Source organism: Abramis brama, assembly GCF_963993115.1.
Source record: "Abramis brama genome assembly, chromosome: 24".
NCBI classification, from domain to species: Eukaryota; Metazoa; Chordata; class Actinopteri; order Cypriniformes; family Leuciscidae; genus Abramis; species Abramis brama.
Genome location: NC_139986.1, coordinates 12,466,041 through 12,490,420, shown reverse-complemented (window position 1 = coordinate 12,490,420; position 24,380 = coordinate 12,466,041). Strand labels below are relative to the sequence as shown.

General features: G+C 36.7%; 1 protein-coding gene across 3 annotated transcripts in view; it reads left to right on the top strand.

Annotated features, from left to right (window-relative positions):
• Positions 1–24,173, top strand: part of pou6f2 (POU class 6 homeobox 2) — a 99,254-nt gene extending 75,081 nt beyond the window's left edge. For all 3 annotated transcript variants that reach the window (XM_084102593.1, XM_084102594.1, XM_084102595.1), the window contains 5 exons: positions 238–375; positions 12,720–12,929; positions 15,765–15,921; positions 17,447–17,615; positions 22,866–24,173. In XM_084102593.1, the coding sequence (XP_083958719.1) occupies positions 238–375; positions 12,720–12,929; positions 15,765–15,921; positions 17,447–17,615; positions 22,866–23,370 (1,179 nt within the window). In that variant the 3' untranslated portion in view covers positions 23,371–24,173. The remainder of the gene's footprint in view (positions 1–237; positions 376–12,719; positions 12,930–15,764; positions 15,922–17,446; positions 17,616–22,865) is intronic.
• Positions 24,174–24,380: the final 207 nt, after the last annotated feature.

Genomic DNA, 24,380 nt, shown 5'->3' with positions numbered 1-24,380 from the left:
TTACTCACCCTCATTTCATTCATCCATGGAACATCTTTATCTTTAATCCATTAAACACAAAACATGAATGTGCTCTATTTCAGTTCTTGTTTGACTTAAGTATTATTGGTTCTATTTGATATAAATTTATCTAATTTAAAGTTGTCACCATATTTTATATACCTCTAAATTTAATCAATTCTTACTGTAATCAATTTGTCAAATCATTAGTTTCTCATTCTGTGTTCACTTCCTTAGCTCAACCCTCTGGCCAGTCAGGCAGCGGTTGCCGCAGCAGCAGCGATGGGATCAATTGCCGGGTCACAGGTGTTTGGGAATGCTCTCTCCGGTCTGCAGGGGGTCACTGGACAACTGGTCACCAATGCACAAGGACAGGTACATGCATAAACAAACCGCACATTTAAAAGATTATTCCCACATGAAATGCACATGTAAGCTGAAGTGTTCCCCACGTTACTCATAGAACTATAAGACGAAGTACAAGTAGACATGGAGAAGTGTTCTGGAGTGGCATGAACATGATTTTCTTTATTAGTGTAATGTTACTCAGATACCTAAATCCACTCTTCAGTTCTGACCTTCGTGCCCCGTCTTTAGCCATGTTAGAGCGAGCCAGAGAGGGGCGTTGTGTTTAGATTGGACAGCAGTGTGGGAGAGCAGGGGATAAAATGCTGACCTTGTCATATTTACGGAGCCGGCTGCAGAATTGTTCCATCAGTATCCAGAGGCTTGAACGATGAGGCTTGTCAGACCAGGGCCCTATCTAATGAATCATCTTATCGCAGGTGCGCACCGCTCCCATATTAAAGGAAAGATTGTATAGCCAATGTGCCCTTTCACGCTACAAACAGCATTATTTACCTTAACCCTTGTCTCATTCCCCTCCTCGCATTGACACTTTCTCTTCTGTACGATGGAAAGCATTGTTTGAGAAATTGCATGCTGGGAGCCTCTTTATGTAGCACTCTTATTGAAGGCTTTATGGGTGCTTTTAACAGTTTTGGCTGTAAATGTAATCAAAAAAAATCTAATGACGTTTTATATGTAAAAGGAACCATATGCACAGTGACGGCAGCACAATAAATCAACTTATCAACTTTTAACAGGGAGGAGAAAATTGTCTCCATATCTTTTGTTATTGACGTTAAAGGCAATTTGTCAAATCAAACTCATCTATAACCTAGTAGAAACAGGCCACATTAGGCAGATGCATTTGGATATATACATTTAGTACACACAAATGTGTTTATTAAACATACACTACCACTCAAAAGATTGCGTTTAGTACGATTTTTTTTAAAGAAATTACTTTTATTCAGCAAGGATGTATCAAAAGTGACAGTAAAGATACTTATAATGTTACAAAAGATTTCTCTTATAAAATATATCACGGTTTCCACAAAAACATTAATCGGCACAACTGTTTTCAACATTGAAAATAAGAAGAAATACTGTATTTCTTGAGCACCAAATCAGCATAAGGATGATGTGACACTGAAGACTGGAGTAATGATGCTGAAAATTCAGCTTTGCATCAAAGGAATTACATTTTAAAAGATATTAAAATAGGAAACAGTTATTTTAAATTGAAATAATATTTGACAATATTACTGTTTCTTACTGTATTTTTATTCAAATGCATGCAGCTTTGGTGAGCATAAGAGACTTCTTTCAATCTTACCAACCATATACTGCATATAAAATGTATTTTATTTGATATATTTTTATAAAAATTGTATTATTATTAAAATTGTACATATTTATATATGTATTTTTTTACTTCTTTTTATTATATGAGAACATTTTACAATAAGGTCTCATTTGTTAGTTGTATTTACTAACATGAACTAAAAATGAGCAGTACATTAGTTACACAGTATTTATCAATCTTTGTTTATGTTAGTTAATAAAAATCCAGCTGTTCACTGATTGTTCATGTTAGTTCACAGTGTATTAACTGATGTTAATAAATAAAACTTTTGTTTTGAATTAATAAGTAAATGTTAAAATTAATATTAAGATTAATAAATGCTGTAGAAGTATTGTTAATTCTTAGTTCATGTTAACTAAAGTAGTTAATATGGAAGCTTGTTTCTGCCACAGAATGAAAAATAAAAAAGGTGATTGCGACTTTTTATCTCAAAATTGCGAGTTTACATCTCGCAATTCTGACTTTAAATCAGCAGGTTAGAATTGTGTGATATAAAGTCGCAATTGTGTGTTATAAAGTCAGAATTGCGTGATATAAAGTCGCAATTGCATGTTCTGACTTTTTTTCTCAGAATTGCATGTTTATATCTTGCAATTTTTATTTATAAAATGCAATTGGGAGATATAAAGTCAGAACTGCATGATATAAAGTCGCATTGCGTGTTATAAAGTCAGAATTGTGAGATATAAACTCGCAATTCTGAGGAAAAAAGTCTCAGTTTTTCCTTAGAATTGGACTTTATAAATCGCAATTGCGAGTATATATCTCACAATTCTGAGAGAAGAAGTCAGAATTGCGAGATATAAACTCGCAAATGCGTGTTATAAATTCATAGTTGCGTGATATAAAGTCACAATTGCGAGAAAAAAAGATAGAATTAATAAAACGTTTAAAATTTCCAACTCTGTTGGAATCCAAGGGCCCGTCCACACGGAGACGCGTTTCGCTGTATACGTATAAATTTTTTATCGTATTGGCGTTTCGTCCACACGGATCCGGCGTTTTCGGAGACTGAAACCGCTATTTTTTTAAACCGGGTCCCAAGGTGGATAAATCTGAAAACGCCGCCCTTGCGTTTTCGTGTGTACGGCCAATCCGTACATTTTGTGAAACGATGATGTCATCACACCAAGCGTCAACTAGTCAGACACCGTTAAGTCACAGCAACTACATTTATGGCTTTTCATATTGTTCAACAAAGTTCTTGATAAAAAAAGAATAAAGAAAAGATAAAAAGAAGCTACTGTGCCTAATGTTGTATACAGCGCGCAAGGTTTATGCGCATGCTTTAAGTCTTCTTCTCCGTTTTTAGTGTATGTCTGTGGCAGAATTACAGCGCCACATACTGGTCTGGCATGTATACTACATCGTTTTGAGTCGGTTTCAGTGGTTTCGTGTGTACGCAGATATTTCTTGAGACGACGCCGTGTTTACGGAATTTTTTTTTTGAACGGGGAAAAAAACATATCGGATAGGGAAAGCTCTGGCTTCGTGTGGATGTGGCCCAAATCTTCCAATTCTGACTTTATATCACGCTATTCTGACTTTATATCTCGTAATTGTGAGATATAAAAAGTCAATTATCTTTTAAAACGTTTTATTCTGTGGCGGAAACAAGCTTACATAAGTTAACATATGTTATCTAATGAAACCTTATTGTAAAGTGTTACCAATTATATTTATTTCCATTTTGGTACCATTGTTGGGTCACCACATGATGTCCAATGTAAAAATGCACAGTTCTTGTCTGTATTTAAAAAATTATATTGTGTACTTCAGTGTATGATAAATTGTCACTCATGTGAGAACACACCAAGTGTGTGCATGTGTACGGTAGATGTTACCTAACAAACTGGTATGGCCTTGTCTATACTGAAAGTGCCTGCAGGGCTTGGCTGGACGTATTGGCATGGCGATGCCGTTGATGGGATGCGCTGTGTTTGTAGTGTCGTGGCGGCTGACACTGGCTGACATAATCAGGTCACTGAGACGGTCAAAGCCCAGGGCTACAGGCTCTGCTCTCGACCTTATTACTGAGGCACATTATTCAGTTTGAGCCTGCTAAAACACCCACCACCCTTCTGAGCCTCGTCCCCTACCCTTCTTTTGCTTTTAACATTAAAATGATACTAATACAGGCCGCAGACGTGGCCAGGGGAGCAGCAGATGCTGCCACAGACCCCCCCCCCCAAAAAAAAGAAGAAGAAAAAGGAAAAGGTTGGAGTGAAGGGATGAGGCAATGTGTTGTTTTAGACTGAAGCACTCTTTGTTCGGATAGGGTGTTGATTTAGCTCTTAGGCGTTAATGTTGGGCTGATAATAGATTACTGAAATAACACAATTCTGGCCGTGTTGCTTTGAGCATAGTCTATAAGTAGCAGAGTTTTTCCCTCAGCTGCCACACAGCTGAATATCTCCTCGTTTTGGGTCTCAGAAAAGGATGTGCATTATGTTTGTGGAGGATTGAGCGTTAAAGGATTAGTTCACTTCAAAATGAAAATTCTGTCATCATTTATTCACCCTCAAGTTGTTTCAAACCTGTATGAATTTCTTTCTTCTGCTGAACACAAAGATATTTTGAAGATTGTCGGTAACCAGACAGTCGGTGAACCCCATTTGGACCTGTTTGATTACTGACATTCTTCAAAATATCTACCTTTGTGTACAGCAGAAGAAAGAAGTTCATACAGGTTTGAAACAACTTGAGGGAGAATAAATGATGACAGAATTTTCAGTTTGAAGTGAACTATTCCTTTAATGGTAACATTTGAAGAAGGAAATAAATAGTAAATGTTACTGTATCTTAGAATGAACAATATTCAAATAAGCATGTTTATTACTTGAATATGACTTAGTCTGATATGTTTAACTGTATTATTTATAATTTGACAAATAATAGGTTTATGCTAAATGTCACATGAACAAACAGGTCTGAATGCATCCACTTGTATGGTAGTACGGACTGATGGCGTTATATGGACTTGTAAGGTAATCAGCTAACCTAGCTAGTTCTTTTTATTGTTGCCGTTCTGTTAATTTAAAATATCAAAATGTTAGTGAGAAGAAGAAAAATAAAATAAAACTTTTAGATATCAATCTGCATATGCGACGGACGGTCTAAAACGGTCCTCTGCCATTCCACTGTCAAGTCTAGTCATTCGTCTTTTAGAAGGAAAAGAAACAATTATTATTTTTATTTTTTTGCTTAGGATCAAATGAGTAGGAAGATCAAAGTTTTTCATCACAATGACTTTAGCGGTCTCTTCTGGGCCTGACTGATAGCAGGGAAATTCACAGCTCTTTTAACACTGTTTGGCTTTAAACATCTCCCTCCTTTGAATTTTCAACTTGGTTTCATCATCCTTGGTTTAAATCATTCTAATTTTATGTGGGTAAAGACTCCATTGGAAAATAGTGAAAAAATAAACAAATAAATAAGTAAATAAATAACGGAGTGTCTATTCACGCTAAGTGCAAATAGCCCGCCTTTTTGGCAGAGGCTATTTACACTAACTCCGCCCCCTGACGTCTGGTTGGGACAGACGAAATTACAGAAGACTCTGGATCGTCAACAGTAGCAATAGTGTTGGGGTAAGGCGCGTGGCAGAAAGTTTTGCTGCAAATCAACCAGCAAGGGGCGGATTCAACCTATTCCCTTTCCCATCACATATCAGATCGGAGAGGCATTTATTTTCAATAAAAAAATAAAAAATAAAGTGGAAATAAAGTGTCTAACGTTTGTTTAATATTAAAGTGTTTATCGGTTAGGGGTAGGTGTAGGGAGGGCTTTATTGTACCAATAAGGAGCCATCCATTTAATAATTTAATAAGTATAATCATTTACACTGTTATTATTGCATACTGTTTAATGTACAACAACACTGAGGTGCAAATAGTATCTGCCAATATTTATAAGTATAAATAGCATCTGACCACTACACTTATTGCAAAGAAAATACTGCTATTTTTACACTGTAAATAGAATCTATTGCTATTTAAACTAAATAGCTGCTATCACTAAGAAAATATGCTATTTTCACTTAGTGTAAATAGAATCTAGTTACGTCCCAAATGACGCACTATACGCTATGTACTTATGCTCTATGTACTCAACCGTGTAGTGTATGAACTTAAAAAAAAATTATTATAGTACTATAAATTTTAACTTAAACATTTATTAAATACTAGTGAACAGTTTATACTTGTTGTGTATATCTTACTTTTAAAATTATAATTGTCGTATAATTGGATTAATTATATTAATATGCAATATGAATAACATGGACACATATAGTGTTACTGTTTTAGCATAAACTCTTACCAATAAAATCCCGAAGTCATGTTAATAGTTTTCCATTGAACTTTAGATATAATTTAATCTAATAGAAAAAAAAAAAAAACTTGCTATTTAACCATACTGCTAAGCAGTTGATAACTTTTTCCAAGACTGTAGTGTTTGACCGTTTCTGATCTGTGTTTTTTGCTCAGTGACGGGTGTTAGAAGTTTGGAATTCTCTCTCAATATGTGTCCCCATCTTATTCCCCTCCAAACAGCGGGCAGTAGGGCAGAAAATGGGCAGGGATATTGCCTGGCGGCCATGGCTAACGCTGAAGATTGGCCTGGCTGCAGGAAGAGATGACATTCCCTGGGAATCACTGCCAGTATAATCCTAATGAGTTCTGCTCAAAGAGGAGAAACAGAGAGAGAGAGAAAAAAAGTAGGAAGGGAGATGAACGCTCACCACAGTGTAAAGCATGTATAAAGTGCAGAGGAACAAAAGCAAGTCATATATAAGAATAAGAAAATAACAGATGTATGACACAATATATGGACCCTATAGAATTTACTTCATAGTAATTCTTTTATCTCCTGCCATTTCAGGCAGGTGTTTCTCATGCGGACAAATACATGATCAGATTTAAGAGTGTAGCACAGGCTCATGCCGGATTGGTTGACAATGTTTCAGGAGATTGTTTACATCAAACACCCAACGTGATCGAGTCACCGGCAAAGTCCACTTATGTCTCACACGGTTTTACCAAATCAGATGGATTTTTATTTGCTACTTATAAGGATTCATGAGGCACACGTCAACTCTAACATGTCAAACATTGAAGGAAACAATTTTATATTTAATTTGTCCTTCAGCATATGTTTTCCATCTTAGCTGTTTTAAGACAAACATCATATAGCACATACATAAACAATTTCAATCCACATCAACATAAAAAAACTTATAAATACTGATGATTCTGAAGCTGAAAATACAGAATTATTTTAGACGAATATGCTTGCACTCTGTCACTGACTAAATATATTTAAAATAATGTAGGCCACTTTTTACTGGTAACATAAGACATTTGGCATTATCAGGACCCACAAATATTCTCCCATTGCATTATTATACATTATATTCAACAATATATAGTATAGTAGTTTAATGTAGTGACACTAAAACTCTGTAAACTTGAATCTCTCAGAAATTTTCATTTTGGGTGAATTATACACAATGCATATTGATGCATTTTTGTATTGCGATATATTGTGAGAATTTGTGACACGATATATTGTTACACCCCTAGTCATCATTTATTCACCCTCATGCCTGTATGTCTTTATTTATTCTGAGGAACATTAAAAAAAAGAATTTTAAATAATGTCTAATCTAATGACAGTCAATATGGTTGAAAACATAGAATTGGATTCCATTGATTTTTTTTTTCATTTTCTTTTCAAAATTGTCTTCTTTTTTCTCTCAAAATATCTTCCACAGAAGAAAGAAAGTCATGTTGCTTTGGGAACAACATTGCGGATGACAGAATTTTCATTTTTGGGTGAACTACTTCATTAATTTTAATTTCTGAATCTGAAATCAATTTTAATCCTCACTTAGTCGATTGGCTTTGGATTGTTCGGTGTTAATTAGAACGTTTAGATAACAAGCCTTGACATATCCCTATTAAAATGATCTGAACAGACTGAGGAGCCATCAAATTAAAATATTAGACACACTTACATGTAGCAAACAATAACGGTAATCTGCATAATTTAGTTTTGCCACAGTGCCTGCTGGGAACAAAAGTACAGCATAATTGATTGCATAATTGAATTAGTGAAAGAAATCGAATCTCTAAAACTTCATAATAATGTGTAGAAATGCCAGATTTTTTTTTCTTTTCTTGAGGTTAATGCAGTTGCAGTTGTAAAAACAAGGTCCTGTATGCCACAGTAAGCTGAGAGCGCAGTGAACGTGGCTATTCAGAGCAGCCCGGGACAGTATGTAGCTGTCAGCTCGTGTGCTGTATTATTGCTCGTGTTAGAGCAGCCACTTAGTCCAATGAGAGTGAATAATTGAGCGGAACAAGCCCTGAGACAAGACGGCATGCAAATGCCATGTCGGGGGACACGAGCGCCACACCGCACAATAAAATATGCTAAGTGGCAGTAGAGAGGGCCTCGGAGGATTGAGAGGGAGCGATAAAGAGCGACGGAGGGAGGGAGAGAGAGAGAGATAAATTATCTGTCGCTTAATGCGAAGCAACGCAACCAAATGAGCCGTGGTGAGGGTGAATTACACATAGTCAGCCCTCCTTTTTTCCACCGCTCCATCGTCATTATGTCAAAAAGAGGAGGGAACAGGCGGAGGAGAGGAACGGTCAGAGATTATACAGATGCAGAGCTTGTTAGCGCAGCCGGGGGTCCGCTAGCAGGCGAGGTTAAAATATACACGATAGATCAATGGTGCTTTTTCTGTCTAGGTGGTATATCAGACATGTGCAGACTAGTTTTTTTTTTTTTTTTTTTTTAATTACCCTTTTATTTCTTGACAGTATGTGCTAGACTCGAACTTGCAACTCTCGCATGAGCACCACAGCTCAATGTGTCTGCAGCCCATGTGTGTACCAGTATATAGCATGTTCATTTATTCACAAACATTGTGATGTTCACATTGCAAAGCCATTAAAACAAACATTGGTGAATATAGAGAGGATTTGTACATTATATTTTAATTTTACTTGCATTTTAATGTGGGAGTGGCTGTCTTGAGTTTAAATTAACATAATATTGAGCTTTTGTTTTAATTCAAGGCAGATTTAAAATTTTGACAAAAATGAGTTTGAAGTCAAGAAATAACCTCCTGCCTCTATGCCAAGTGTAAATACTAAAACAGTATATACAACACATTTTACTATCATAATGTGACGTTTCAAAAGAACAGCATTTAATTGAAATGGAAATCTTTTGTAACATTTATATCTATTTACTGTCACATCCTTGCTGAATAAAAGTATTATTTTCTTTTATTAAAAATCTAATTGATCCCTAACTTTTGAACGACAGTGCAAATGTTACTGATCTTCTTGTGCAAAATTCATAATTGCAAAATCTTCCATGGAGGACCCCTGGTAGTTCCTATGCCCATTGCACTTTGAAAATTATGGGAGTAACTTCCGTTTAACTGTAAACGATCAGCGAAAGGTTCTCTTTATGAACGCAATTGTACGCATTTTTAAAAACTGTGTACAAAGAGATAGCATTATTCTGTTCACCGTTCAACCATTAAACACTAAAAGGACATTTAAAAGTGTAAAAGTATATCATATATTAAATCAGAAGAACAGACCACAAAAGCACAGTATATGTTGTCTTTTTTCACACTGTTACATCGGAATACAAAGGAAAAGAAAAAATAATCAGGTGGAAAATAATTCAGCGAAAAGCTCTTGCCATAGATATTCTTGCTTTGTCATGTCACATTAAAAAACAAAACTGATGTATAAGGATTATTTGTAGCGCAACCTGATTTAAAATGTTTTGTTTCAGTCTTTTTAAGTGGAACTTCCCCAAGGAAGTTTAATGCTAATTAAATCCATTAGAAATGGCTAAAAATGTCCAGCCTTGTCCAGGAGTCAGGACATATTATTTCCTGACTGAATATCCATTTTCATTTGTAAATTTATATTCATCAAAGTATCCTAAAAAGAAGTGGATCACAGTTTCCAAAAAAGTAGCACAACTGTTTTCAACATATGGAAAATAATAAAAAATGTTTCGTCACCAAATCAGGATGATTTCTGAAGGATCATTCATGTGACACTGAAGACTGGAGTAATGATGCTGAAAATCCAGCTTTGCCATCACAGGAATTAAAATAGAACAGTTATTTTAAATTGTAAAAAACATTTTACAATATTACTGCTTTTACTGTATAAAAAAAAAAAAAAAAAAATGCAGCCTTGGTGAACATTTCAAAAACAAAATCTGACAGACCCTGAAACATTTGACTGGTAGTATAAAGTGTTTTGATCTCATGGTGAGTAATATATAGGGCCCTTTTTTAACGATCTGAAACGCAAGTATCAAACGCAAAATGCAAGTAACTTTGTGGGCGGATCTCGTGCTGTTGCTATTATACCGGCGGGATAAATGACTCGTTGCGCCCGACGCAAATCTAAAATGGGTTGGTCTGAAGTAGCTACATTATTCATAGGTGTGGTTTGGGCGTAACGTGAAATAAACCAATCAGAGCGACATCTCACATTCCCTTTAAAAGCAGGCACGCTTGTTCCATGGCGGGTTGCTATTATAACGGCGGATTTGCCAGGCGCACCCCAGTCGGTTCACAGCCGAGGAGACCGACGTTCTCGTCAAGGCTGTAAAACACAGAGAAGTGACATTGTATGGGGATGGGAGAAACCCACCCAAATTAGCTTTGGTTAAACAGGCGTATAATAATTTGGGTAAATGTGTAAGCTAGATTTATGCCTATTTTTTCACATCTTCATGGACACAACAATGATTTGTGTGGTAATATATTTTTCCTTGTAATTATGTATGGTTTGCAAAAATGTCAACTGCATCTGTGTAGATGAGAGAAGCAAAGTGTATGCGCGTTGTGCACACGCTACATTATGGCCAAGCATGCGCCCTTAAAATAGCATATGAATAACGCGCCACTGACTTTAGACTAGGTTTTTCCTGGTCTGTGGCGGAATTGTTTTCTGGAACTGCAAAATAGCACCAGGGAACGTTTGCGCCGGAACACACCTCCTCTTTTCGCTGAACCGCCCCGGGAGCGCAAGTTCATTCCCTAATTTACTGACGTGCGTCCGTGGAGTAGGATGTACAATAGGAATGATACATGCGTCGGTGTACAAAGTCAATTGCACTGGGTGCAAGATAGGACCCATAGTGTATTATGAGTAAAAAAACATGTGCAAATGTTTTTATATTATACTGTTACTTGACTCAAGCATTTCGATCTCCTGCATTAATGCATTTCATGAGTATAGTTGTGGCGCTCTGGATGAAAGAGGCTTTAAGTCTTGCAGTTCCACTGACATAAACCCTTGTTGTGTGTCGGGAGGAGGCGTTGAGTCCTTTTCTCCAGCGCTGTTGTTCTACATGGCTCATTGAAGCCGTGGCCTTGAGAGGTAAAACACTGCAGCTACAAAGGGTTACGGCCTTTGATCTGTGACAACTGGAGAAAGGGGGTGCTGAAGACCAGTGAAAAGGATTGTGGGAGGAGGGCGTCCGTTATATAGGACCAGAATTATAAAGGTGTGTGTGTGTGTTTTATTGGGGGACGAGTGGTTAAGAGGCTACGTTATTAACTCGGCCCTTCTCTGCATTTTACACGCACACACACACACACACACACACACACACACACACACACACACACACACACACAGTTTTCCTCTGGTCTTATGATAGATAATACAGTCAGTGGTGTGCACCAGCACACATAAAGGTACTCAGAGCCTGACCTTTAGAGAGGAGCAGAGAGCACATTTTGTGTGGGGGGCTTTCATGTGCACATACTTGTGTCTGTGTGTAGACTATGTACGTTCAGCCAGGTTTGTGGTTCAGTGCAAGTGGTAATGTATGAGTGTGTGTATGTCTTTCAAGCCTCTCTCAAAAATAAAAAGGTTATACAGTCTATTTTCTCCGCCCAGTACTAAGTAGCCCTCGATCCGGTAAAATCTGAGGGCTTTGATACTCTGACACTGATGAGGTCCTCGGAGTGTATGAAGTGCTCTAATTTGATGTCTTTGTTGTTTTGTCAGGTACAAAGATTATGAGTGTGACTTCACATTTTTGTCATGTCCATCTCCTTTAATACCACTATATATATATAGGACTATTTTTGTGCAATTAATATTTTTGTACATTAATATGCTTGAGTAAGATCAATCAATCAGTAAGATTTTTTGGTAACACTTTACAATAAGGTTCATTAGTTAACATTAGTTAATGTATTAACTAACATGAACTAACCATGAGCAATCCATTTGTTACTGTATTTCTTAATCTTTGTTAACGTTAGTTAATAAAAATACAGTTCATGTAAGTTCACAGTGTATTAACTAATGTTAACAAGGTTTTAATAAAGTATTAGTAAATGTTGAAATCAACAATAACAAAGATTAATGAATGCTTTATACGTGCAGTTCATTATTAGTTTGTGTTAACTAATAAAGTTAACTAATGTTAACTAATGAACCTTACTGTAAAGTGTTACCGATTTTTTAAAAGAAATGCATTAAATTGTTCAAAAGTGACCGTAACCAGCACAAATGTTATCAACATAATAAGAAGAAATGTTTATTGAGCCCCAAATCAGCAAATTAGAGTGATTTCTGAAGGATCGTGTGACACTGAAGACCGGAGTAATGACCAAAGTCCCTTTGAGGCAAGTCATTTCACTCGGCGACCATCTTTGTAACGCCTCTCGGGGCTATTTCAGTCATGCAAGTACAGCTTCTATCTCTTTGAATGGGGAAACGTCAAATTCTCCAAAGCTGTTCACCAAGCTATAAGTATTTGAAAGCACCAATAAAATGTAACAACAACTACCTCATAAACGTTGTTTCTAAACGCTCAAATCATGACAAAAAATTGCTGTGTTTGATTATTCAGTGATAGCAGAATAGATTATATATGGTTGATTACTGAGTGAATTGTTTAACCTGGATTTATGTCTCTTTTCTTGCGATTTTTATAGATCATTGGTACGATCCCTCTGATGCCAAACTCTGTAGGACCTTCCAGCCAATCAGGGGGCGGCACTCCCTCCCTGCAGGTCCAGCCAATCACACCACAGCTGCTGACCAATGCACAGGGTCAGATTATAGCCACTGTGATTGGCAACCAGATCCTGCCAGTGATCAACACCCAGGGAATCACACTGTCACCCATTAAACCTGGACAGCAGGTACGTAATGACTGTTTAAAACAATGATTTCAAAAACTGTGATGTGAAATTATGTGAAGCTTAATATGCCATATGAAAATACCAGGAAATGTGCATGATATATCCTAATAATCACATAATAACCTATAATATACAGCATAATATAGCCAGAAACATGTGTAAGACAAAGACAGAGAGACTGTATGCCAACAGAACCCAATACAACTCTCCACTCGCATAGTAACACTGTATTTCAAAGGCTTGCACCTATAATAATACAAAACAATAATCAAACTTTAATATAAATCATCCTCAAATAGCAATGATCAAACTCCTATATCAAATAATAATCAAGAAGGTAGTAAGAATATACAGTTAAAGAGCCTAACAACAGTGCAAAACAAAAGAGACTATAGAGACATGCATATTATCCCCAGTCCCACCCTATAATCTACAGCGGGCGGCTATAAAAGCATCTATAGGTCACCCTCATTTCTGTTGGAGCAACTCTGTGTCAAATTTACTGGAAACTTTGATCACGGACGTAAACGCAGTAATGCATTTGTAATAATGTTTATGGATTTGTCTGCGTTTCAAATTGACTCCCGAACATTTTCATGCAGCGATAATTTATGGCTGTCAAACACGGTGGCGGCAGAGAGATCCACCGAAGCTCGGTAATTCTCACAGACCTGTCAACAGTTCTGACAGTGTGTGCAACACTACTGACATCTTTCAGCATCCAAAGAAAAACACACTCGCGCACAAACACACAGAGGAGAATTAATAGTGCAAGAGAACAGCAGAGAGAAGCCAACCCACTTTTAGACAGATGAGACGCTTGTTTCTTGAAGAGTGGAGATGCACCATCTACAAGAGGCGCTCGATGGTGCATAAAACATGAAAATGTATGGTGCCGCAGTCATGCCACATTGCCCATAATAATGACTCATATTGTAGCCACATAATTTTGATTTCTGGGCTCAGTAAATGTGTGTGTTTTCCTTTTCGTGTTAAGGTTTCGGTGCTGAATAGCCAGACGCTGACGTTTCTTTTGTGTACTTGAAAGTATCTGACAGCCGTGTTGAATGAGAAATTGCATGGGGAGTGAATGCAACCTCTATCATCTCCACCGGTCCGCATCTCTCATCACTAATAAACAGACGAGTCTAGTTTGCTCGTTCTAATAAACAGACTCAACAGTTTTACCTAGTAAACAACCACAGGACAAACATCTTTTATCTCTTAAAACCCAGGGAACCATCTTAAAAATACAAATTCCGGTTTCAGTCAACAGCACTTGTGACGTAACGTTGATTAAAACGGAAAAATAATTTTAATTTATTAAATTATACATACATTTACTATTATATTAGCTATTTACAAAAGAAAAACTAAATGGGGCCAATCCGTAAATGTTAAAGTACTCAGTGTTTCAATAGAATAGCCACAAGACTTAAACAATATGTGTTAAGTGATTTTAGTTTGAAAATATCAGTATCAGAATCATTTTAATAAACATTTAAAAAACATATAATACCTATTCGAAAAACAGTAGGTGAAATGTGTCCGTATGACCTACTACTTCCGCCAAGATTCTCAAGTGCTCGTTCGATGGGCCCTTTACTATCCCATGAGGCCCCGGGAGATGATTTTTGAATGGAAGTGAAGCGGCGCAAGTGACGCTGATAGGTCACGTGACAGTAACAACATGGCGGATGTAGAATGTCCAAATTCCATTCATACTACCCATAAACATGCTATATAGAACACACATTTTGTCGCAAAGTAAGTTCAAAATTAAATGTAGTACCTACTCAGTATGCGATTTCGGATGCACTGAAAGTAACACCATTAAAAAATGCCGAGAATTTAAACAAATTAATGGTTTTATTAGAAAAAAAAAATTGGTAACACTTTATTTTGACAGTCTCTTTTGAACATTCTGTTGATATAAGTAACTTTGCAACAACATGTCAACCAACTCTCATTAGAGTGTTAGTAAACTGTCTACTTAAAGGGATAGTTCACCCAAAAATGAAAATAAATGTAAATGATGACAGAATTTTCATTTTTGGGTGAACTATCCCTTTAATATCTGCTAACTCTTTATTGTGATGCTCCTTCAACAGACATTCTACTGAACATAAATAACTTTGCAGCTACATGTCAACTTAGTCTAACCCTACCAGTCTATTAATACTCTATTGACACTCTAATGAGAGTTAGTAGACATGTAGGTTCAACGTTACTTATAGTCAACAGAATGTGTTAAAGGGACCATCAAAATAAAGTGAAATCAATATCACTTTTATATCCCATTATCTTTCATTATAAGTGCCTCACTCAGTTTTATTTCTTGTTTTTCATAACAAAGGATGTCAAAATTAATTTGCCACAAATGCTGTCAATTGAGTTTAACTTGAAGTAACTATTCCTTTTAATCTACCATGGTACCAAGATATTTTAAAATGTTTTTGTAAGAAGTCTCTTCTGTAAAGCTGCATTTATTTGATCAAACATAAGTTCAAAACAGTAAGATTGTGAATTATTATCGAAATTTAAAGTAACTTTTCTATTTGAAAATATTTTTGAATGTAATTTACTCCTTTGCTGGTGTAATTTAATTTTCAGCACCATTATTCTTTGATGAATATAAAGTTCAAAAGAACAGCTTTTATTTGAAATGGAAATCTTGTGTAACGTTATAAATGTCTTTACTGTCACTTTTTATCAATTTAACATGTCCTTGATGGAGAAAATTATTAATCTTACTGACCACACTGACTTTTGACCAGTAGTGTATATTGTGTTCTCCTAGTGTGTGTGCAACTCAACATGTGTGTTTTTCCACAGCTGCCACAGGCCGGCCAGACTTCACAGGCTCCTCCCGTGTCTCAGCCAAGTCTGCTCCGCATGCCCCACAGCCAGAGCCCTCTCCGCCAGGCCTCTTCCTCCTCCTCAACATCATCATCCTCATCCTCGGCCCTCAGCGTCGGCCAGCTAGTCAGCAGTGAGTGTGCACTGCATCTCTGCATGTTTGCTGATCCACTTTCACTACACATAAACACTTTATACTGATTTTTTTTTTTTTTTATGTTTTTATATAAGTGTTAATGAAAATATGCTGCCTTTTCATTCAGTTTTTATCAGATTTTAGTTGATTCGGTCATCTAGCTGACCAAACTGTAGACCTAATGCGTGGAAGGTTGTGTTTTGGCCTCCAGAAGCACCACATATAAATCACTCCCTCCAAGCCTGTCAGAGCCACGGCGGCCCTTTTAAAAACGGTTTTACTTAGATAAATTCTCATTTGTCAAAGCCAATTGGCCTAAAACCATCTACAGTGGAGTTTTAAATTCAATAAACAGGAAGTTTCCATTGATCAACTTGCTGTGGATATAACCAATGGACTTTGGTTGTGTTTTCATTTTTTTCCCTCTTTTTTGTTTTGCTCAAAACATAGACAATACCTTTAGCATTCTCTATTCATTTCATCAGTTTACCGCCGTGGTGCAGCTCTCCATGCCAGATTGTGTTTGTTGCGATGTCCTTGGCTAACGTTAATTCCCCAGAACATGTTTTGAATGGAGGGGGGATAAGTCTGACTGACCCCACAGCCTCCACATTCAGCTCAGATGGAATACATGCCGAATTTTCAAGGACCGTACACATTTTGTATTTGGCAAATCTTTTTATTTTTTATTTTATTCAATGAGGTGGATGTCATGATAGCAATATCAAATCACACTGCTGGGCTTTGTTAAGACATTACATGATTGAGTCAGGGTTGTCCTTTTGGGGTCAAATTCTTCAGTCTATGAGTTTTATTAAAAAGGGATTCATTTTAACGGATCAGCGATGAATAATAACATCGCAAAAGGCAATGTGCCATTACAATTTGTCATAAATCATTATTATGTGGTCAAAAAGACAAAACTGCTTCATGTAACAGGAGTTTTCAATATTGCGTGGGAGCAAGTTCAGGTTTCAACAACTAATTTGCATATGGGGTGTGACAGGGTGCTGGTTCAATAGATTTTGACTTCAAATATGGCTGATGCATTCTTTTAATAATTCATTTATAATGACGTCCATGAATTATTTAGTCGGCCAAATTTTTCTTATGTAAGCAGGATGTAAGCCCACCTGGCAGTGATGTATAATGCCCAATCACATTTTATTAAGCTAAAATGCACAAAATAAAATCTTGAATCTATAAACCTTGAAGTGCAAAGCTGCTAAATGAATCCAATTGAAATCGAACCTCTGCATACCTCTGTCTTTCATAGCTAAATGTTATGTTCAAAGAAAGAACTTGGCATAAAAATGAATATGCATTGCTTAGAAAGGCATTTTAGAATGCTATTCACATAAGCATTTGGGAAGTGCCTAATACAAGCATTATTCAATGTAGTGTTGATTTTGAAATACATAGGAATGTCGAAGTCATTTTTGTCAAAGTCATTCTGCATTTAGTGTATGAATCCATGTGAATGGAGAGTTGCAGCTTTAGTCTTTTCTCTTCTGTTTTATAGACCCTCAGACTGCACCCAGTGAGGTGGATGGTGTAAACCTGGAGGAGATTCGAGAATTCGCCAAAGCGTTTAAAATTCGCCGGCTGTCTCTGGGTCTTACTCAAACTCAGGTGGGACAGGCTCTCAGTGCAACTGAAGGACCAGCCTACAGCCAGTCTGCCATCTGCAGGTATGGAGGTCACCAAACAGATCAAAGTGTACTAGCACATTTAAAAAAAACTATTATTATATTATATTATATTATATTATATTATATTATATTATATTATATTATATTATATTACATTATTCTAAAGTAGCTTTTTATAAATAATAAATTAAAAAAACGGGTTTACATACAAGTAGTACCCAATTTATATTTCATCACAAATAATTAAGATGTTAAAGAGAGATGTTAAACATTCATAACTGGTGAGCAATATATGTCAGATACATCCATTTTATTCCAGTCTGTGCCCATCTCCACTCATCTTTGCACGGTCTATATGAAAAGATTCAGTTACTAATGTAAAATACATCAGCTTTGGTATTACAAGAAGCACTTAAACTGCTTAATAATTTCTAAGGTCCAATGCCATGTATTCACATGACATTTAGCTGAAAGGAACTTGACAGGACTTTTAATAAAACGTGTTCCACAGTGCAAACTAAACTAGGACATTATGTGTAAATGAAATATTTAGCATCATCATTAGAGCACTATTTTATGTGTGTGTGTGCATTTTAAGAAGTTCAGTAGTTACTGTATACACCAGGGGACAATTTGCACCAACATGCGGACAAATGTGATGTTAGATTACATTTATAAAGGATGCACAATATCTTATCACACCGAAATTTACGCATGTTAAAAAATAAATACGACCTCACGTTATGTCAATCACGCTTACACACTGCCTCAGAAACTTTCGTCCATCATTAAAAAAAATTTGGATCGGGTTCGATTTTCTGTGTTTTCCGCATCCGTAGCAAGCATTTTGAGAGGTGTTTTGACAATTCAGAGCCACCGAATGACGAATACGAAAAATTTCGGACTCAGTGTGCAAGGACCTTTAGGGTTCGGGTTCGGGTTAGTAGAATAATTTGACATGTAGTTGTAAAGTTACTTATAGTCAGTAGAATGAGGGACCCTCAAATTAAAGTGTTAGCAGATATTAAGCAGACAGTCTGCTAATACTGGTAGTTGACATGCAATTGCAAAGTTACTTATAGTTAGTAGAATGTCTAAAATGGACCGAAATAAAGAGTTACCATGTATTATTTGAATTGTGTGATACATTGTTATCAGTATATCTAACATTTATAATACTTCTCACAACAAAAACACAGGAGTTGTACCTGTAATACTCTAGAAAAGTAATTGAAAGTGTGCCCTATTCAACAAAAGTACAAAATAAGCAATATGAACAATACTCTAGATAATAAAGACACATTAATTACCACTTGAAATAAAATTCCTTGTTTTTAAATTCCGCACAATGTCTCCATGTGCATTTTAATGCTTATAGGATTGTAAAAGGCTTATAGTTTGTCTGATGAGACACTTGTGTTTATCTGACATGCCGCTGTCGCACGCTTGTTAAAATTTCATCATATCAGCAACGAGCGACCGATAAAACCTGAAATTGTTGGGTGGGGGGAGAGTGCGGGAATTCCTTATGAAGCTTCAAACTAGTGCAGAAAGTCTTAAAAATCCTGCATGAAATATTTAGCCGCATGCATTATTTAGATATTTATAGCATACATTAAAAGCCATTAGTTTCCAAAATAAACAGGTGATGTGATGTTTTTCTCTATATGCGTCCTTTCATCTCGTCAGAAAGGAAGGGGGATTTTTTTTTTCCATTATTTGTTCATTTGTATGACATTGGACATGACAGTGTGCAGAGCGTTTTTGGCTTTAAAGGCAGACTTCACATGCTTTAGTTTAGTTAACATCAGCAGAGACAAGAGGGGAAAGAGGTGAACGTGCTTTCGCTTGTGAGTGTGTGAGCTCTTGGGGCTCTTGTAGTCTTTGCTCAGTCAAACTCGGCCTGACAGATGTCTCTATCTTGTCCGATCTCATAGTTCAGAGCGGAAAAAAGCATTATTGGTTCGTCCGAACAATCAAAAAGGTGCATCGTCAAACTGATCAGAGACAGGGGTCATTATTAAAGCCCGGAGAATCCAGATGCCTTATGACTGATGTGAAGCATTTGACATCAATGGAATGAAATCATAAAATACATGTTTGACATACTCAGTTTATTGAGAATAACATATTTTTAAGAATGCAATAAAATCTAAATCATATTATTAAACTCATTTGCTCCCTCATTTATTTAAATCAGTTAAATACACCATACAAATTAGATTTTATGCAGCACGGTTCGCTGCCTTTTCTCTTTTGCATGCACCGTTGCACACAGACGCTCATAAGATGTCATATCATCACATAATTGCGAGATGGGAATCGCTTTTCCACTTTTAAGCTGTGTGGATTTACAACATTAATCCACACCGAAACACTGGATTCACATCAATGATTCATGTCTCAGGCTGCAAAGCTGCCATCTATAATTTGCACGACAAATTGGGCAGAAGAGCTGCTTAACATGACTGTATTTATATTTAATCGCACCTACTTTCTCACTGCCTTTTGATTCATTTCTGTCTCAAGGCTGTCCTCTGTATTCGCCTCAAAAAACATTTCCGGACATCTTTTGAATGGGGAGAGTGGAGAGAACTGTAACATACGCATTCATTAAATGTTCAGCCCAGACTTGAAAAGTAACTGTTATTACAGTCAATTCAATGTATTAATCATAAGAGTCGGAAACTATATACATATTTCTGTTCAAAAATATCAGATTTTCTGAATCAGATTTTAAGTTTTACAGTGTTAACAGGAAAATAACGCAACAGAGTTTGTTTCTGCTGTACAGCAGATCTAGAAGAAAATAGTGTCATAGTCCATCTTAAGTAAGTTCAGTGATGGTTCATTTTTGTTGTAATAAAGTTATTAATTTAGTTCATTTATATATATAGCCGCTCTGGAGAAAACAGTGATGTCATTGTCCAGCTATTTCCACAAAAATGTTAAGCAGCAAAACTGTTTTTAACATTGACAATAATAATAAACGTTTCTTGAGCAGCAAATCAGCATATTAGAATGATTTCTGAAGGATCATGTGACTCTTAAGGCTAATCATTCTGCTTTGCCATCACAGGAATAAATACACTTTAAAATATATTAAAATATAAAACAGTATTTGGTAACACTTTATTTTACAGTGTCCTTGTTACATATGTTACATGTACTTACCATAGTAATAACAGTAAATTATGTATAATTACATGGAACTAACCCTCAACCAAATCCTAATCCTACCTTAAATCTATGGTAAGTACATGTAGTTAATTAATATTACTCAGTAATTAAATGCATAATTACACTGTAACAATGTCACCTTAAAATAAAGTGTAACCCAGTATTTTAAATTATAATAATATTTCATAAGATATTTTTTTTACTGTATTTTGATATAAGAAATATATTGCTTAAGTCAGATCTCAAAATAGCACAAAACCTTATCACAATTATGAAATTTATGTACGATTTGAATTATTGTCAACAAATAACTGACCAATTACAATTACCATAATGTAGTCACTACTAAACCCACTCAGTTTTATATGGCTTTGATAAAGTAGTGATTTTTGTTGATCCTGCATTAGCATTATTATATTCCCGCTGTCTCTCTCCAACCAGAAGCTGAAATATTTCACTTATTTCTGGTGTTACTGCAGTGAACAGGATCTAAAATTAAGAAATTAAATAATACATGACTATAAATAAGTCGGCATCTCAATATGCCTGGACTTTTTCCTGCTCAGTTGGCTTTAACAGGGTGCTGTCACTCATCTCCGTTCTGAAAAAAAAATTGTCTTTTCGTTTGAGGACCTGGGAGAGCGAGGGCCTTTGCCCCCGCTTCAGGCGTCTTTTCAAATGCCAGTTAAGATTCCATCAAAGGCCTCCTCACAGGAGCCTGTCCAGGAGTTCAGGACCAAGAGAGACTGTGTGTTGTTTCAGAGAGCAGTAGTTCACCTCTCTCGGCTCCCTCAGCTGGGCTTTTCTCTGTCTGCCTGACAGATGTCCATGTGTCGGATGGGAGCGCAGGTCAGGGAACTCACTGAAACATCTCCCCATTAAAGACACACCTGGAAATCTCCACGTTCAGTGGAGTCTTTGGAGACAAAAGCTCTTGTATGGTTCTTCTGTAACTACAGTATATACTCTGTAGCTGGTTATACAGGCTGTAGATCAGTATCAGTGCTTCTCAAGGGGATTTTACATTGAACATCCTGTAGAGACGCACCACATTTATTTTATATTGATGATTATAATTCTAAATAATAATGCAAAATAAAATAATGGTATGGCATATGGTTAGTTTCTTTCACAACAAACCTGTTTTTAGTTTTTGACCCACCAGTTTTTACTGCTTTAGAGACACATAAACAGCTTGTATACTACCGGTGTATCTATCCAAACTATATCTATTCAAAACAATTCCCATAGTTCAGTGTAACCCCAAATAGAGCACTAAACTTTTACCTGGCTTTTTCTTTTCTTTCTTGCAGCTCAAGCGGCTGTTGTGTGAAATTTAGCTTTACTTAGTTTAAACTAGTGTAAAACTAGTAACCGTGACAAATTTTTCATTATTGTTTTTGTTCAGAAAGCAAAGTTTCTACCTAAATTGCCAAGTAAGACCTAAATATTAGACTGATTTACCTCCCTGGAGACCCTAAACTTGCAGACATACTCAAAAGTGAAGGTGAAAATGTATTAGCATTAAACATTAAATGAGCATCAGGCTTGCTTGAGGAAGACGGAGAAGTTTTAGAAGTGTATTCAAATGTGTGTGCATTTGAGTGAATAATTTAAACCATTTGTGAATTAATAATGCATTTAATGTTTTATTGCATGCTAGTGTTATCCATTTGACAATATGTATTAAAATCTCTCACAGAAAAGAGAATTCCTAATCATATGTGATGCCACATGTGGCTTTGATTGTACAGAGGAGCTAGAGAAGGCAAATAAATTAATTCATTCTTTATGATATCAGTCAGGTGCTTGTTTGTATTTGGACCGGCCCGTGGAAGAGTCCTCTTGGTTCAATGCATCATGGGTACAGAGAGTCAATCATTTGAAGGAACATTTGATGTACTGGAGTGCAAAAACTAGCTCTTTTGGCTTAGATTCATTTGTTTCCCAGCACGCAACAGCTGAAGCAATGCAGCAGAGGCCATGAAACTCTCTGTCCCATTGGCGGCTTGGACCAAGAGACCCCTTCTGGGCAACTGGGTCAGACAGGAAACCCCTCACCCGGTCTGGGCACTTGAGTAAGCTTGTTCTCTCTCAATTCTCCCCCAGACACACCATCCTGAGAAGCCACTTTTTCCTACCACAGGAAGCCCAAGAGAACACTATAGCTAGCAGTCTGACAGGCAAACTGAACCCTGGCCTTTTATATCCTGCCAGGTTCGAGAAGTTGGACATCACCCCAAAAAGCGCCCAGAAGATTAAGCCCGTGCTGGAGCGCTGGATGGCCGAGGCGGAAGCCCGCCATCGCTCCGGTATGCAGAACCTGACCGAGTTTATCGGCAGCGAGCCCTCCAAAAAGCGCAAGCGGCGGACCTCTTTCACGCCGCAGGCTCTGGAAATCCTCAACAGCCACTTCGAGAAGAATACTCACCCCTCCGGTCAAGAGATGACCGAAATCGCGGAGAAACTGAACTATGATCGCGAGGTGGTGCGCGTCTGGTTCTGCAATAAGAGGCAAGCGTTGAAAAACACTATTAAGAGGCTGAAACCCCCCGAGCTCGGGCCGATCGCACCAATGGACCCTCTGGTCGATAACATGGAAGAACATCCTTAGCTCGATGAGGCGAACACGCACCGATGGCGAAACTTCTGATGTTGTGGACTTAAACCTGGACAATTAGTATCCGATGCATCGTCGACTGGATGAACTGTCGACAAAGACAAAAAGAAATATTGTCAGTGTTATCATCACAAAAAGCAAAAACCAAAAAAGTCAAGAAAAAAGAGAGTTAAAGTATTGATTCATTAGCAGTGTGTAAGGATTAAGAACAAGGATCATATTTAAATCAAGGATGGTGAAGAAACTACTTACCAAAGTTTGTTGCATCTGATTCCTGAGGTTTTTTAATTGTAAATGTTTTACATTTTTACATTTTTACGGGGGGAAATGGCACAAAAAAAAAAAAAAGAAGAAAGAAAGAAAGAAAGAAAATGATCTGTGTAATGGGGTTGGTGGGTGTGACATTGAATCTTTGTCTTATTTTATCTCTTGGGTTTTTATGTAAATATTTCTGGTAATCTGTCACCAAATTGAAATCACAAGTTCCAAAAAATATCTTTGAGAAGTTTATTGTCACGTTTCTGCTGTCCATATAAGGCCATTGCCAACTGTGTCATCTCGCTCTGTTCATAAACATTAAGGCATCTGTCATAAAAGACTGCACTTGGGAGGAATATTTTGCAAAGAGATTCTCAGTGAACTTACCATAGATATCCACATTCGTTGCAGCTGTGATTAAAGCTATTTTACGGTGTTGCCAAAGCCTCCTAGCCAAAGAACAACGACCTTTCTCAAACCATTTTATTCATGTGATCGGATGTTTTTATTTTTTGTCACACTCAACTAAAAAACTAAAAAAATATTTATATATATCTATATATATATGAGATGAATTACTTTTTTTTCACTTGGGTTATGCAAGTTATCTTTTGTCCTCATGTGTTTTCATTTTTTCTGATGCTTAAGGTTGTTTTTTTTTTGGCTTTGTGCAAAAACTCAATTGTGTCAGTCAGAAAGACTTGCTCAGATGGAAGAAAGGACTGGAAAATGTGGACTCGTTTTTG